The sequence below is a fragment of the Mugil cephalus genome, chromosome 21, assembly GCF_022458985.1.
Source record: "Mugil cephalus isolate CIBA_MC_2020 chromosome 21, CIBA_Mcephalus_1.1, whole genome shotgun sequence".
Taxonomy (NCBI): domain Eukaryota; kingdom Metazoa; phylum Chordata; class Actinopteri; order Mugiliformes; family Mugilidae; genus Mugil; species Mugil cephalus.
Genome location: NC_061790.1, coordinates 9915190 through 9932868, shown reverse-complemented (window position 1 = coordinate 9932868; position 17679 = coordinate 9915190). Strand labels below are relative to the sequence as shown.

Below are 17679 nucleotides of genomic sequence, written 5' to 3'. Positions count from 1 at the left end.
TACACATAAAAGGCCTCCTGGCTTTCAGTTTAACTCTTGCTCCATTAAGCACCAGTGAACTGCGACCATCAGAAACTAATTGGGCGTCACTTTATAAAGCTGCATGCGGAGACTTGGCCGCTCTGGTAGAAAACTGTGGGCCTTGGCCCGGTCTACAGGGACCGTGCAGAGACAGGAAGGCCAGATCCTGTCATTCCACTCGCGCCCAGTGCCAGCTTGACCAGACGGGCTCTGGAAAAAGTCCAGTCTATTAGAGGAGCAGATGCAGAGGTGGAACCGCTTCCTTTTACATCTTAAGGAGTTCATCTTTTAACTCGCATGTCAGCAGTCTTCAAACGCTGCAGTTTATTTAGGGTGAGGATGAGAGAGAGAGAGCGAATATATATATATATTTTTTTTTTTCCACACTGGAAAGATACGGATCAAAGACGCTTTAGGAAACAGGAATCAATTTCAGTTATTTAATGGGACAGTCCGCTTCAAAGAGAAGTTAAGTTACAGCTCTGTCCTCTCAGAAGTTTAACTTTTTTTTTTTTTTTTGTGTGTGTGAAATTTGAAACTCGGCTACAAAATCTCTGCTAACAACCAGATCAGTAAATCTCCTTCTTGGCAGATGATGCAGCCTTGAAGTGAGCTGACAAGACACAGGGAGAAGATTGATTCCCTCCAGCATGATTTCATCAGCTCAGGTGCCTGGCCAAACCAAACAGCTAAAGCCTGGACCCGAAGTCCGAAGCCAAGAAACGATTGTTGAAAAAGGACTACCCTCATCACTTGTGGGCTCTGCCCTGATAATGACCCCACCTTCCTCCTTAATCACCCTGCACCGCTCACATACAAAAGCTGCACCTGTGGAAGTGAAGCCTTCCTGTTTGCCTTGGACAACCGAGTGCTTCCTTTGGGTCTTTTCTCTACACACACACACACACACACACACCCTTCCCCTCTGAGCTCAGATGGTGAGTTTGTATCTGTCTGGGGAAGAGCCAGAGCCTGCTGCAGACTCAGCAGTACCGATGCCTCTCCGACTCTCCTCCCTCCCCCCCGTCTCCGCAGGTCGATGCCGCACTTAAAGCAGTGATTCACCCGAATCCTCCCCCACCGACACACACACCAACGCTGAAACAGCCCCGCACGATCTGAACAGAAGCGGAACATGCCGAAGCCTATTTTCAAAAACTCCCGTGTCATACCACTGCGGGACTTTCTGTAATAAGGCCAATAATTGGGGCAGAGTAGAAACAGAAGCACGCTCCGCTCCACCTTCCCTTCCCCTCATACGTGGGCTCTTATCATATTCCTTTAACAGAAACGAGAGACTGCGTGAAAATAAACATCCGAGTTAAAAGCACATCATTGGCTGACGTTCAGGGAAACACACTCGCTTTATTGGCACATGTTCAAAGAGGAGGAAAAAAATCTTAAATATGAAGCTTTGACTAAACCTGTAAAAGGGCTGAGTGATTGGAGCAAACTGCACATGAGCAAATACGCTCTAAATAGCTGGTTACTTGGTTTTTACTTCCAGTTGGCCGGCGCTTGGCCGCATGTCCTTCTCCCACTGTCTTTCCCACATTTCCTGTCTATCTCTACAACTTCCAAAAAAAAAAAAAAAAAAAAGTCAGGAGGTCCAGTTTATTCTAAAAACACATAAAGGACCCCATATAAATTTCCAGTAGGATCAAAACAGTATCCGGATCAGGATGAGCTGGGATTGGTACATGTGTTTCATAAATATTTAAACTCTCTGGACCTGCTCCCAAAATGGTTGGAAAGGGATCAAATGGACATCGGTTTATTTAGGAAGAGAACTGACTTTTTGTTTTCCTATGCAATACTTTGTATATGTTGACATCTTGCCCTGCTGCAACTTCTATAGCTTTCTACAGCTTGCTGGGGATTTTTATCATACGCACTAAAAACCAGTACTCGTCACATCCATTTATGTTAACATGTTAGCAGATGTTGGAAACGATTATTAAGCCTGAATGACCAGTCTGGGTATTAGTCAGGGCAGGATATCCTACACATTCGTGCTCAGAGCCTTGAGACCGCTCTAAAAATGTGAGGGCGCGTTCAGCGGTAGCCGTGCAGCTCAGCACAAACTGATCTAAACTAGAACAGGCGCCTGTGTTTTCCTGCACGCTGTGGATGAGTTCCTATAAAGAGAAAAGCAGAACAGCTGACGGTCCTTTTATCACAAAGAAAAAGCCATAATGAAACCCGACGCTGTCGCAGAGTGGAGTATGTTATGGCTACATGAACGCTTTGATGGGAAAGGTGTATTACCTAAAAGGAGAAAACACATGATTAAAAATCCTCGGCTTAGAGGGAATGTGCTAAACCAAACAGTGAGGCAAGAGCCTTACAGTGAGACGAGAACATTTTGAAGTCTAGCTTTGGATTCACAAGAAACAAGATAATACAGTTCAGTCTTGGTTTATATTTCAGCACTTTATAATCCTTTTGTGGATTATCTAATGGACCAGGCCGGATTTAGCTCCGTCTTACTCCCTGTGTTCGTCACTATTTTTATATTAACCTTGTGTAACAACCACTTAAGTGATTTATTCATAATGGAGCTTTTTTTTTCCAGATAGAAAAGATTTACTATGTTATGATGGTGAAGACACTGGAAATGAGACATGAAGAGAGAGACGTAAACTTAGAAATTAAATTATTAGACAGTACTTGATGGGACATGAATAACTTGTTTTCTGCTTTAGATGTTTATCTGTATTTGATAAGTGTACTTTAGAGTATGATCGCTGACACTTAAGTAATAGACTTGATCTACTGTGTAAAGACAAGAGATAAAAATGAGTCCCAGACCATATGTGTTTGCAATTATTTTTTTAATTCTCTGATCTCGACATCACAAGGTAATTACTGTGTTATCGAGCTTGTTATTTCGTGATAAGTAATCTAGAGAAAACAAAAGGCAGATGTGTTCAGGTAATTTATCACACACACCAAAAACAAAAACAAAAAACCTTTTGTTTTCTCTAGACCACAAGATGATTACAGAGAATGAGTATCATATGCTCGATCACACCTGATTTCAGCCTTTAATGGTTGTTGTCACTGTAGTTGAGGATCCCTGCGGTACGTGCGCCTGTTAAGATGCACCCAAGCTTGTCTTCTCCTTAAATGGCACGCGCTGATCTGAGTGTTATAGTCTGGCCTCGGGGCTTTCAAGTAGAAAGGGTTTCTGGCTTGTAATACGTGACTAATGTTGTGGAAGGGACTGTTTTATACAAGCCACGGTCTCTCTCTCTAAAGCTAACCACCTAGTTAGTGTCTAAACCAAGACAGAATGTGACTGAAAACAATTAGTCAACTCTCATATTTAACCCATTCATCACTATACCTGCCTTCCCTTTCAGACAGACGCTTTAATCTACAGTTTCTATTTATAGCAAAAGAACCATCTGAGTTTTTACTCAGCCTGGATTATCGCTAAAATATCTAGCGCAGGTCACATCATGTTAATGCTTAAAAGCTAAAATCAAAGCTCAGTTTCGGGTCAAAAGTTTGACTTCAGTGTGTATCAGAAACAAAAAGGCTTATCATGTCATACACATTAACACGTGTTTCTGTCTCGTAAGCGTGTGTACCACACACACCTGACATCAAGATAAAAAATAAACAAATAATAATCATCTGCATTCCACAGATGTAGTGTGCAGACAACACACGCATGCTGCAGCCTGCAATGAGCAGAGGGACACGGCGATGAAAGGTTTTGTGTTTTTAGAAAAAACACAGTTTTAGGAGCTAACAAATCAGCTTGGGAAAAGACTATACAAACTCGGTTACGGGCATATTTGTGGATATTATAACGGACAAGCTAGCTAGTCAGCAGTGAGCTTGTGAGGGTGATGTGGAGTGATGCACTGTGGATTTTTATTTTTTTTTTTTACCTTCTTTTTGCTGCAGTAGATTTGCCATTTCTTCTCTGCAGGCAGGGCAAACATGGCTTCCCTGTGCTTTTCTGTAAGGTCCAGCTCATCCTGCACAGTAGCAAAACACAGTAGAAAAAATTAATAAGTGTTTATGCAGAGGGAGGAAGAGAACGTCCAAAACATCAAAAAATATGAACGTGCAAAAACGATTACATCCACTCATTGAATATTGAGAACTTTTCAATTAAACAATATACGAAACTGTCATAAATCAAATTTGTTTTTCCCCTGAATCAAAAGCAAGCGTCAGCGGTAGTTCAGGCAGACCTGTTTTGAGTTACAGATCAGTGTGCGCTCAGTGTCGTCATTGCATCGGTGGGATATGAGTTGTTAGTCTCATCATCGATTCGGTGCGACTCTGAGTCAAATCAGATGTCTTCAAGGACTTATGAGACGTGTGAGTAATAGGGATGAGATAAGGCGTGGTCTGCTCGACATGTGGTAACAAACATCTGGAAACAACATGTGTTTTAACGTGTAACAGATATTTCACAGATGCACACAAAGGGTGCTGTCGGGAAGTGTTTGACTTAATACTGGAGGAGATTTCGACAACCCGAGACCTATCGGCAAGATCTGTGACTTAAGTAGGTGATGGTCATAAAACAGGCAAACAATAATTAAGAAGCATAAGTCAAGTCTAAACACAGATCAGGGGTTTTCTTGGAGATATTTAAGCAACATATTTATGCTAATGCTGATTACCCAACAGCTAGATTGGTCAATATTTTATGGCAATTATTCATCATGGAAGTTGCCTCTGGGGTTTTATTTGCAAAAGCAATCAATAAATCAATAACTATTGATTAATCTCGTGAGTTATATGCACCTTCTCATTAGTGAGCACTGAGTGGAAGGCAAATGATTTAAGGTGATGTTTTTTTTTCCTCCGGGCCATAAAGGTTAACTACATGTTTACTGCAGCTGATCTGTTGCTTACTGTTTTGTTTGATATGCCTCCGATTGTAGAACAGGAAGCTTGACTCACCCTTCAAGTGTAATTCAAGTTCAAAGGTCGGCTTTAACTGATCGTAGCGGAGCAGATGGCCACTATCTACTTCAGTATTTTTTCACAATGCGTGCCCTTTTCTTCCAGCGAACCCATTTTACGATTATGCACACACATGGTGGCTGACGCTGGCTGAAAAGAAAAGCACGTGGCTGTTTTCTTTTAGTAAACAGAGCGACTGAAAGCCTCCTTGTCGTCACACTCAACTTACTCAATTATGTCTTCATAAAGGGCGGTAGACAAAAACAAGCAATTAGCAGATGGAGGAGGCTGAGACATTAAGAGGTCCTGAATGAGGTCTATTGATGTGCAAAAATGTCATGCTTAGATTACTGTGGCAACCATGAGAGAGGGCTGGGAGGACAGAGGGGAGAGGAGGGCACGACAAATTAGAAGTGACAATAAGACAGAAAGGAAGGCAGCCTGGCCCCGTTAATCAAAAGACAGTGTAAGTGTAAAGTGGCAGGAAGTGGCCGCTCATTTGTAAATGCCTTAAGATGAAACAGTGCAAACAATGAAAAAAAGATTATATTTTGAAGATCTTTTGAGTTTCATAGGGGATACGTAAATGTTAAACATAATAGTCATCACTGCAAATTAGCAAAAGCCACATCAACATCAAGTATTTCCTAATGTATATAGTATAGACAACAATGGGAAGCTGTGTTAGGATTTATCTACTTTTAAGTGTCTCAAGAGTTTTTCAAAAATATGCACTGAAACACGAACTGAACACGTTGTTTACACCCTCTATTATGTCTAATCTGTAATTAAGAAAACAAGCAAGAAAATGAGAGAAAGATGGACGCCTTACCACCAACTCTGTAAACATGACATCCAGTTCCTCGGGTCCTGGCATCGGTAGTGAAGGCTCCATGGACTGCAGGGCGAAGTCCTCCCGCAGCCTGTAGGTGATCTCTGGGTGATCGCTGCCGTTAAAGCAGCAGAAAATGAAGGAGAGGCCACCGCGGCCGCTGCCTCCTCCGCCACCGCCGCCGCCACGCTTCCGAGGAGCCATGGCTGTCCAATGCGTCCAACGGTTCAGGCAGGGAGGGTTTGAGGCTCCTTCAGGGCCTCTTTACAGCCTCCTCCACCTCTGAGTTTGGCCTCCGTCAGAGAGTACTGCAGACAAAAAGAAAGGAGCGCACTGAGTTTAAGGCGGCTTTCACAGAGAGAAGTGAAGTGAAGACCACTTCATAGTTTTTTTTTAATGATGGCATCTAGTTTTCAGTAGAAGATACTGTAGTAAGTACCATAAATACTGAATGCAGGTTTATGCTCTAGAACAACTAGTTCATAAGGTGCCATCTGAACACAATAGATGTCAATGGTGGTCATACACCGATCAGGCATAACATTATGACCTAATTTTCTCCCTTGTGCCTCCAAAACTGGGCTCATCAGAGAATGGACATGGGTCTTCTGAGGGTGTCCTGTGGTGTCTGGCAACAGTATGTTGTTAGTGACGGCCTTTTAGTCCTACGAGTTGAGGGGAGGGGCCTCTGTGGATAATCCCACAGATAAATTTGGGATCTACTGAATTTGGAGGTTAGGTTAAAGCCTTGTGCTGTTTTTCTTGTTTTTTTAATTGTTTCTAAATCATTTTTGTCTGTGTGTCTGTACCAGGCTGTTGCCATCAAAGAGTGTCATTGTAATAGGGTGAGGGATGTCTGGTTTGGTCTAGGTGGGTGGTACATGTCATACGAGTAACATCTACACGAATCCCAGATCCAAAAGCGGACATGGAGTAGGTGTAAATTTCCAATTGTTATGGAAAGTTACACAAATACTCAGAACCCACCTAATCCCACATCACAACGATTTAGAGGGAGGGAGTTTCCAACTCAACACCCAGTTTAAACAGAGGATAAAGCCAGCTAAGTGGTACTAAGTACAAAACTTTCTACTGTTTCAGATGGAGTTCTCAGCAGTCCCACAGGAACTACTATAGCTGCACAAAGTCTATAAAAGCTAAGAGTTTTGCACCATTCCAACCTGAACCTTTGATCCTAGTAATGGTTCATAATGAAAGGTCCGTTTCTGAAGAGAAAGTACAATATACTCACTGAGGTCAGGGAGTAAAAGATTCAATTATATCGTTAGCACAATAGAACCTTGTCATGAGAGTGTGATGTTTGAAATGGAGACCATAATTCGCCCGGATTAGTGCATTCAGGGCTTCTCATCTCCTCTTCCTTCCTATTCAGCGCCGGCTTTTCTCCAAAGATCTAATGAGTAATGGTTGGAGGGATGTGTTTACAATGGCCGCGGTGAGAGGTGTGTGAGACTTTTTGTTGTTTCGAAGACAGGCTCGCAGGGAAAAGAGCTTAAACAGGCCTTTTCGTAAACCCCGAGATAGCGTAGCAGTCAGCCTGCAGACTGTTCAAATAACAGCTGGGATCTACAACATTTAGAGACCACGTCAAACTCAAATATACAATGCTTCAATCTTCCAGATAACCATAATCACCTGACGTTCACTTCCCGCCGTATTACCCAATAGCCATAAGGACACATTTGGTTTTCCCTCCAGCAGCTGTAGCTTTAGTAGAAATGTGGGAAATGTGTGCAATCCTGCTAAACTATTACACCATCTGCCCGGCTGCCTGTATATCACAGATAAAAATACATAGGGATCAGCTGTCATAAATGAGCAGCATTGCCGAGGGGGGACGAGCACATTACAGAAAGTTTTAGCAAGTCCAATGAGACTGACACAATTGAAGGTGACTGCCAAATGCCTAAGAGTACAATTTGTAGTCAGGGTTTGGAGATGGCAGTGCCAGTCTATCTGTTGTTGTACTAATTTGGTCCAGACTGAAATATCCCAGCAACTACAGGATGGCAATAAACCAGACTATGAATCTTGATGACTTTGGTTATCCCCAAGCATTTCCTCAAGTCTCATCACACGGTTGACATTTATGGCTTTGAACAAAAAAGTCCAAACAAACTTCAACACCAACAGTATAGCACTGTACATGTGTTGCCATAGCATCCTGAGGAAATATCTTAAAACACCAGTGTATCAAAGCACAGCTGCGGACTCTTGGGCTTGCTCAGCGTTATATCCCTTTTGTCAGCTCTCTCAGAGGACGGGACCGAAACATGTGGTTTTCTACTTACAGCTTTCAATCATTAAAGGTCCAGATTCGCCAAAGTGACATAAATAAAAATAGACAAAAACACTGAGTGTGGCCTGAGCCAAGGGTGAACTTGAACACAAAGGCTACAGCCAAGGGCCAAGAGGAGTCCATGTTCTGCACCTGCATGTGAGACAAAATCCATACTTTTCTGTAACTGTCATGGCCGTACGTAGACAAAGTTTTGTACATTTACCCTCTGTTGAATCACACTGATCAGTCATTCCAGACGCTCTTGTAAAATCCTCACGTAGGGATGGAGATGAGTACACGAGTGACAGCTTTTAAAATAGTAGCTAAAGCTAAAAGCAGAAACCAGAGTGGGCTCTCTGACCAGAGGGCTCATCTTAACGGGACCAGGGGAATCAAACACACAAAGCCTCTCTGCTGTCTGGCAAATGAAGATGTTATGTGCAGATATCCACCGGGATGCTGCCGTCAGCATGTCACAAAAACAGCTCTCCGTCCTCTCTCCATGCTACGACCAGCGGTGTGTAGCCAACCATCATAAACCACAGAGGCTACGCTGACCTGCAGGAATTTCTGGACGCCCCGGTAGCCCGCTGATCATAACCACGTTCACTTTCCAGCGATTTCCTATAAGTCAAACGCTGCACCCAGACAGAACACATCATGTGCAGTGTAATGCATTTCTAAATTTAGTTCAGTCCCTAGCTGTAATCGAAGATTGTGGGTCACTATTCTCAGTAAGCTGAGGCAACAGACTACAGCTGAAGTTATTTCTTCCGAAGGAGAAAGTGAGGACATTTCCTATGGCGACTTTGCCTTAGTGGACTCAAATTATAAATAGTAAATTCTGTGGTCTATCTAAATGCAGCCAGATCCCATTTTAGTCACTTTTTTGGTTCATCTGGGTTTTTACTCTGTCCAGCAGCTATATGTTCTAGACAAATCTGCCACCAGAAAAGCATGAAATCCGTGATATCATTTTCCTTCTTCACCTTAAACAGGTCTTTGTTTTAAATATGTTGGCTCAAACAAAACCAAAAGGAAATCCTAATACGGAATATAATCAAGCACAGAAAGTTTTGTCTCAAGGTAAGCTGAGTTCAATTGCTGAATTTAATTAGAAAGACGAGACATGCGTCCAAATGACCACTTCTGTCTCTTGGTGGCCAACAAAGTGATATTAATTGTGCAAACTGTCAAACAAAACTAACAGAAGCCTAATTTATCACAAGAAATAACCACTCTTTTCTAAATAAAGACACCGAATGTGCTAATATACAACGTGCTGTGTCTGAAAAGCATATAATGTACTGCAGAAAAAAAGGTGCCTGAGGTCAAATGGCCACACGTGGGATAAAGTACACAGCAGCTCACCCCTACTAACACAATGAATGGTGTATTTATTTTGACACATCCTTGAGTTTTCCAGATTGACTACCGAAGGCCTCCGCACCAGCTGCTTGGCTTCACGCTCGCCATCTATTCTAGCATGACTGGAAGAATCGATTCAAAGCCCTCTTTGACCATATTAGTCCACAGAACTGCCCATCTTTTCCATTAGCTAAAGCAGGCTGTAAACTTTGTGTAAACTTGCGAGCCAGAGTGGGACAATGCTGGTCCCAAGCCAGACACAGGATCCCGTGGATGTGCCACAACTTGGCCATGTGAGGAAGTTGCTGGGAAGGTTTGAATACGCAGACCGTGTCGATGTTAAGACTTTGTGTCTGTGCTTGTAATTGTCAACCTGTGAGGCCGGGAGCGCTCTCACATTAGCCCCTTAGAGGTTGTCTGTCAGACGGTCAAGGTTTCAAACATAACAAAGGCTTGTTGAAACAGGAGGACATTCCTCTCATAGCCAGGTGAGCCTTGTGACCCTGAACAACACCCCACACAGCAACACCTTCCCCTGCCACCTGCCCTAAACTAAGAGGGAACACGGACTATCTTGAATGGACAGTCAGTCAGTCAGACTGAGCCGTAGTTGTCGAAGCAGTAAAAGCTATTAGGACTGATGGTTATTTCCAGGAATTATCCTCGTAGTAGGCAGGTTGAAATGTTAACAGCCTGACAGTTGATAATAGTGCCTTGTAACAGCTGCACTTTCCATGCAGTCACAAAGAATGCTATTTATCCCGACATAAATCAACTCTTGGACCGTACCGGAGAAACATCGGGCCTTTGTAAGCTGCTGCTTACAGTTACAACGCAGATCCTTTTTTTGTACTCTTTCATTCATACACATCTAATAATTAGACGCGCCCACCCATATTCGAACAAACACTTCTCTCTTTGTCCGAACAAGATTTTGGTTTGTGGATAGTCTTGTTGTTTTCTTGACCATGTGGTTCGGCGGGTGACCTGGCAGAAGTCCAGACTGTAAAAAAAGAATCCCAGTGTTCGTGAAGTGAGCTAGAGTCCCGTGCACGGTGCTTGCCCAAGACCTCTCCATTAAAATATGTATGACTGTCAGGTCTGCTGGAGAAAAGGCAGAGGGCGAGACGGGTGTCTTAAGCTTAACGGAGAGTTGCTACACATGTGGGGGAAAAGAATGAAGCACAGAGAGCAAGAATTCGGAGATGACACTTTTCATCCAGCTGCCTCGGTCCAGTTTTGCCAGCACCTCTCTCCGCTTTCCTTTCCTCCGACTTAGTTCTTGTCCATTTTCTCCCGCTGATTGTCCTTTTCTGTTATCTACAATAACACGGGCTGGATTTCCCTCGTGCGGCTTGGGCCATCGGTGCAAAAGCCATTCTAATAATTCTCCTCTGAACCAAAGGAAATCTGAGAAAACAAACTATCCATTCAAGCCAAACCCTACTCTCCGCACAAAATTCCCACAAATGCATGAAGCCTAAAGATAATTGCGTGGTGCTTAAATAAGTGCCATGGTAAATAGGTAGCGCTGTGTTTAATTTATTCAAACTAAGAGGTCATCTTCAAGCTGATGCTAATAACCCGACATGTGCTTGTCTTGGAGCAGGAATTCAACCTTGGAAAGAGAACACAGTGGACAGACGTGTATTGAAAACAGATGTGTAAAATACCTTCTTCTGCACCAGCTGGCATCTCTCAACAGTTTCTGGCTTTGGGTTTAATTTTTGATATCTAAAGCGACTAAGATTATATCAAGGATTCACATCAACAAGGAGGAGACAACCAAATAAGTATAACAGAAAAAGACAATCAAAGAAGCTTCGGAAGAGGCATCAAGATGGTAATGACAGCACATATTAGGCAGAAGGATTGTTGCCTCTCTTCTGCTTGTACACTATAATTAGCAATAATCTACCTTTGTACGATGCCTCTGAGCCAAACACTGAATCATTCCCTCCTCCTGAGACATTGTTTTTTTTTTTCCTCACTCTCAGTCTTCTTCTTCTCTGTGCAAGGTGTAAAAAAAGCATCTCTCCTTCAAAATCATGTCAGTGCCACTTATATTATTCCATGAGATGTTTCTGTGAAAAGACATTGCAGCCTGGGTATGCGGACCAGTGCGGTCGTGTTATGGGCGGACCGAAAAGGTATTTGCTGCACAGAAGTTTAATCTTCTTTTCTGATTTAGGATTTGGGATGGATCAGACTTGCAATTTGATGATCATCTCACCACAGTGTGTTCAGCGCAAAGCAACTCCACACTGCAGATGCAACCGGTTCAAAGCGCTCCATTTCGGTGTCTCTCACTCTGACGGAAATTATATTTGAAAAGCATAAACACGCTCTTTATATGTTGAACTGATACGGGAAACAAAGTTCACGATTTGGCAATCCGTAGCACGCTGTACTCGGTCTCAAAGCCAGAGACCTTCTGGAGGCCCCCAGGACTGTTGTGCCCTGCTCTAAGTAATTTATTTTGGATCAGTGTGGACAGAAGCAAATAAAAGGCTCAGGTCTCGCACAGAATCAGCCTAGCGGAGATCCTTTCATCAAAACACACAGCCTGAGCCTGGCCAACCGAGAATCAATCAGCAATCCAGCATTTTAACAATGAGTGTTTGCTTAACCTCTGAAACCCAAAACTGTTTCAACGTAAGAACGGCATTCGGTCACAACCGCGAAACGTACAATAACAAGCCAAGAAAAAAAAAAAATCACAAAAGTAGCACATGTACTGATCAAGTTTTTGTTCGAAAATTACAAAAACTACCAACTATTATTTTCATCTCTGGTTTCACGGTGGTATAAACAGCACAGTGGTGCCAAATTATCTCGCCCGGTAGGATAGCATACATAGCTATCACCGTGCCAATTACTTAATGACACCCTAAGTGTACGATGAGTAAACGATGAGTAAACACAAGCGGTCTTGGACACTCGTCAGAATGTAACTGGGCCGCGCTGACTGGCAGGTCGAGAGGAGATTAAAATCAATCACTTCTAACGGGCAGCCAGTCAACAGCGAGCTGTCAGGCCCGTCCTCAGTATGAAAGCAACAGTGTTACGGGAGCAGAGCCGTTTGGCCGCGATGTGTGTGTATATGCTCGTGTGCATTTAAATTACATGACTGTTTGTCAAGATATGACAAACTCATATCCTCTGGAGCATTTTCTGTCACATGGCTGAGAGAGCAGCGCTGGAGAAGCTCTCAGATTACAGGATTAACATAAAGAGACCCAGGAAGGGAGAGGAGAATGGGATAACGGCACATACACAGACAGCGGACGTATTTCTTTCACCGTCTAATACATTTAGCGCTCGACTACGGGGCTTTCGGGTTATGGATGTTCACTTGGTGGAGGACTTTGAAGCAGATGACGACTGTAACACAAAGCAGTGCATGCGCTACATAGGAATGTGATTCTTTTGGTGTGGTGGTTTTTCCAGTTTGTGATTACCGGTTAGTTTGAAACAACAAAGACACTAATGCGAAAGGAGCATGTGTTTGAAGTCAGTCAATTATTTTTAGAAACAATTTAATAACGTAATTGGCAAAACGTCACAGTTCCAGCTTCTCAAATGCAAGGACGATTGTCTTTATAAGAATTTAATATGAATCTCTTTGGGTTGAACTCTTGTTGGTTGGTCAAAATATGAATTTAACCATAACTACAAAACATAAATGTTTCACTGAGGTAAAGATGTTAAACAGTTGATTCCTTTTTTTCCCAATTAGATTACGCCAGTAAACATTTTAGGTACATAAAACCAACTATAATTGTGTATACTAAGATACTGTAGCATCTGTAGTGGCTAAAAACAGCTCATTCTATTAGGCATGTTACATTAAGGTAATATCATTACTTTCCACATCTGTCCTCATCACACAGACTCACGGTCTTCACACGTTTCATCAGGCGACACAACAACCTCTACATCGTAAAATGATTAACAATCAGGAAGAGAAGAAAGATAAAGACTGTGATAGAACCATGATAGCTTAATCAGTACATTGTTCATGCTGTAACTGAATGTCTGATCAACAGATCCTGTGAGAGTCCGACCTGTCGACACGTTTTGTCTGGCAGACCAGCGTTACGTGATTGTGCATATCCAATGCTGATTGGCCGTCGGTGAAGCTGTTTTGTTGTGTTGGAAAGATTCGATCAGTGGTGAAAGGTATTGCTTTCATTTAGGGGGGCCTGGGAATAGCTCACCATATGTTACGTCTGACAATTAATTCTATAATCTGCATAATAAAGGGACATAAACAGGAGACAGAAGCAGAACCTCTGATATTCCCTGGATGCTTTTATGGGGATGAGTTCATTAGCATAATGGTCTAAGGACTCAGATCAGACATATTTTGTCTCAGAGAAGGATGAATGATCCTTATACAAACGATGAACTGTTCTATACCTTCAGTTTTATACCCCTTTCCCTTCAAAAGAAAAAAAAAATAAACACACTACACTACAGGAATGGGGAGTGTGCAGCTAAAATTTAGGGAGGACAGAGATTAAAAAGCAGGTTAAAAGGCTGCTGCTCTTTCCACAGGCAAGGTTGTCAAACTCGTTCTGCAGATAGCCTCTCCAACCCCCCACCCTCAACATGTTAGCATTCTTCCACAGGTCAGCCCTTTGGCTGGGGGTGAGACTCGGGGCAACTTGAACATGTGACAGCTTCTTTACCAGAGTTAGTTTTTCTATTGGGTTCTATCTATGTTGGCCACGTTCCTTAAAACAGGAAAGCATAATGAGCCTTGTGGTGTTAAAATAGCACCTAAAAATAAATCAGAAAAGAAAAGAATGTGTGCTAGTTTCGTTTATAGAGTACAAGATTGTTTTCTCAGAAACATTACTGAAATTGCGATTCCTATCTCCTGTCTTTTGTCAGTGCATTGTCTTGAAACCTATCTACTGAAACACATTCAATAACTTTTTTTTCCTCATTGTGATTGAAGGTTTCAGGTCAACTGTTCATATGTGAAGTGATCAATTCTGATCCGATGTTTACATGTACTTTTAATCAGATCAGCTGTTTTACAGACGTGTGACATGTGCAGATCAATGAAAGATGGAGGTCTCTCGTCTAATCAGCGTAGCAGTTACTGTTGTTTTTACACTTTTATTATTAAAACAACAGGTTGATTCAGAAAATTTGTGGGGTCATATCCACTTTTGCTATTGCGTTGTTTGGCTTTATAGTAGCCGGTTTTCAAGACTTTGCAACGGTTCTGAATTTGTTCCAGACTTCGGTCTGTTCCAGCTTCAATTAATTTTTGATGGACCTTTTTAAACAGTTCAATACTTCTATTTTTTCTGCCGTCTAAGCGTGCGATAACGTCTAGTTTTTTCACAGTTGTTATAAAACATTAAGACAGACAGAACGGAGCCTGACTTCGTTGTGATTCACCATTTAAATGACTTTCGATCGGTTTGGGAAAAGGAATATGAAACCTGTGAAACAGAATGAAAGTTCATTCAGTTTGTTCCTGTTTATTCCGATTGACGCGTCTATATGAAGCATTTTTATTTAATATTTGGGTCCCCGTAAACCTGCACGTGATGGGAAAATGTTGTATAATGTTGAGTCCTGGCTGTGGGTGTTCAGTTGCCAAAACCAAGTTTGCGAACAAATGAACTAGAGAATCAATATCTGTATGGCGCCGAATACAGCAGAAAGGGTAGAGAACAGTAACTGAATTACAGTCTTATAGGCTGTTTATGCGTCTGTCGCCATTTAAAATGTGACTATCACACCATCATGCTAAATTAGCACTGAAACTAGAAGAAACATAAGAGACACATCATAAGGGTATTAAGAGAGAACAGAAAGGAACTGGGAGAGTTCTGATATGAACTCTGGGCTCTGAACAACTAGAAACATTGTAAAGCAACAATAACTGTCATCGTGGTTTCCCCATATAGTGCAGAGGGAAGGGCAAACATTATTGTGTGCACCGCAGCTGGTCTAAGTCCAACAAAAGCATTAACAAATGTATTTCCGAGTGATATAACGCGAAACCGCGCAGACTGTCGATAACGGGGCGTAGACGGCGTTGCAATCTTTTCTAGGATACCCCGAGCTCCAGCCTGTCCTTTAAAAACCCCTACCTCTTCCTCAGTTGCTATGGTAACCAGAGCGGTGGGTTACCGGTGCACGCTGGGTGGGAGGGTGATTTAATGTAAGCCTCTTCGAGTGCACATTACCCTCCTTTTTAATCTGTTCTGGATGTTTGTTAGGAACAAAATAGGATCGTCTCTCTAATTCAGCGGACAAAAACGAAAAAAACAAAACCATTAAGGATTACAGGGTGACATCCAGCCTGCACATCACTCACTCAGGGGCACCGTGAAATCCTTCACAATCACACCAGCCTGCACAGTATTTACATGCGACGCAGAACATGCGGCGCCCCTTGACAGTGGCAGAAGCGAGAGTGGAATCTGAGAAGGATGTGCTGCAGCAGGAAATGAGTGAGGGGAATGAGCGAACCATTCTCCGCTCAAGGTGACTTTCCGTTTCATTGACCTGATTATTTGCACTCCGCCCCCATCATGGAAAAACCGTGCCATCCTCTCTCTCTTTCTCACACACACACACACACACACACTCACTTTGACACTGATAATGGGCTGCGTTCGCCGGAGCAGAGATAGAAGCTGGTGGGAGGCAGCAGCCTGTAGCCCCACTGTGTGAGTGAGAGCACATATTTGTACCACCACCTCACTGTATTTCTAGAGCAGCCTTGTCATTACGGGGCATTCCCCGCATACAGACGACAACTCTCCCACCACGGAAATCGGCCCCGGGGCCCAGTTCGGAGCACCCTGTCATCCGTCCCCCTTCCCCCCTCCGGTTACCACGGCAACGCCGTTGTCTGCACCAGCACCTCTTAATTAGACAGACATGACACAATCACCTACGTATCGGGGAGAGGAATCCAGTCCGTGTGTTGGGGGGAGTGATAAAGCAAAGCCCCGAACTCCCCACATGCACATTCACACGCTGATAGCCTCCCAACTATCTACCGGTCACATGCAGTCCGCGCACAGACATTCCAGTCAGCAGATAGCCGCCTCCGACTCCTGCGCTCCTTTTTTCCCCTGCATTCATTTGATTACAGCGTAGAATGGGGAGATTCATTGAGCTCATCTTACCCTGTCCAGGAGCGAGCTCGTCTCTGTTCCTCTCCGAGCATTCCCTTTATATCCTCAACTCACTGCAGCATCCAGCTTTCTGCACTGTCGACAGAAAAAAAAAAATATGCCTCTACACACGGCTTGCAGTGGAGCACTTCCCGTGCAAGGTATGTAATCCACGCAGGTTCAAAGACATCTACTCGAGGTTTGAGTGGCTAATGAGCACCTTCCCAGAGGCTGTCAAAATCAGCCGAGAGGAAAATCCCAGTGAGACAGAGGCCGATTTTCTCTACTGGCTCGGGGACAAATAAGGGATAAACTTGCCATACACAACAAGCCACAGTTTAAGATCTTGCAAAAAAAAAGCCAGCTGGCCGGCCAACACTTGTGCTCAGCGTATTGTCACCCTCCCTAACCTCCTCCTCGGAGCCTTTCTCTGCAGAATGCCGTGGGGGCAGAGGGGACAAGCACAGATGTTACTGGCTCCAGGCCACGCCCCTTTTCAACACTCCCAGTCCTAATAGGATGCAGCCGAGCCGTGGCCACCGCCCAGCTCCCCTCCCCCCTCCCTCCCCCCCTTACACTGGCTAACTTGTTTAGGGTTTGTTTGGAGATGGCTTGTTTGGAGAGCTGCAGGAAAGAAAAAGCCACGGTGTAAAACGTGTGCGCGTTGTAAACGTGGGTGTGTGTGTAAAAGAGATTGGGGGCAGTGAAAGTGTGGCAGGACTAAAGAAATGATATCAGAGAAAACAAAGAGTTAATCCTCCACCTTGACGTCCTCCTGGGTCTAGTAGATGTGACACAACAAGTGGAACATCCAAAGGATTTTAATATAAACAATCTCGGGCACTCCCACATGATTTACAGCGCAGGCATCACTCCTGCTTCACAGCTAATTATGGACTCACACAATCCAGCATCCATAAACATCCCAGTGTTGCAACACACTGACATATTTTTGCACACCAAAGCAATGAAATAGTGCGAGGAATTTGACTTTCTTTGCTGGATGCTCATCAAATTAGCACAGTGCGACTGTAATCTGCCTTCATGGTAAATTCTCCAGAAGAGAA

The 17679-nt window shown here is 43.4% G+C and overlaps 1 protein-coding gene across 4 annotated transcripts in view; it reads right to left on the bottom strand.

Annotated features, from left to right (window-relative positions):
• The window catches only part of LOC124998831 (disheveled-associated activator of morphogenesis 1-like), a 42821-nt gene that overhangs the window by 12505 nt on the left and 12637 nt on the right, over window positions 1-17679 (bottom strand). For 3 of the 4 annotated variants that reach the window (XM_047573412.1, XM_047573409.1, XM_047573413.1), the window contains exons 2-3: window positions 5789-6096; window positions 3924-4013 (exon numbers count right to left, since the gene is read on the bottom strand). In XM_047573412.1, the coding sequence (XP_047429368.1) occupies window positions 3924-4013; window positions 5789-5992 (294 nt within the window). In that variant the 5' untranslated portion in view covers window positions 5993-6096. Of the gene's footprint in view, window positions 1-3923; window positions 4014-5788; window positions 6097-16624; window positions 17053-17679 lie in introns of those variants that run through there. The other variant, XM_047573410.1, reaches the window with a different exon arrangement.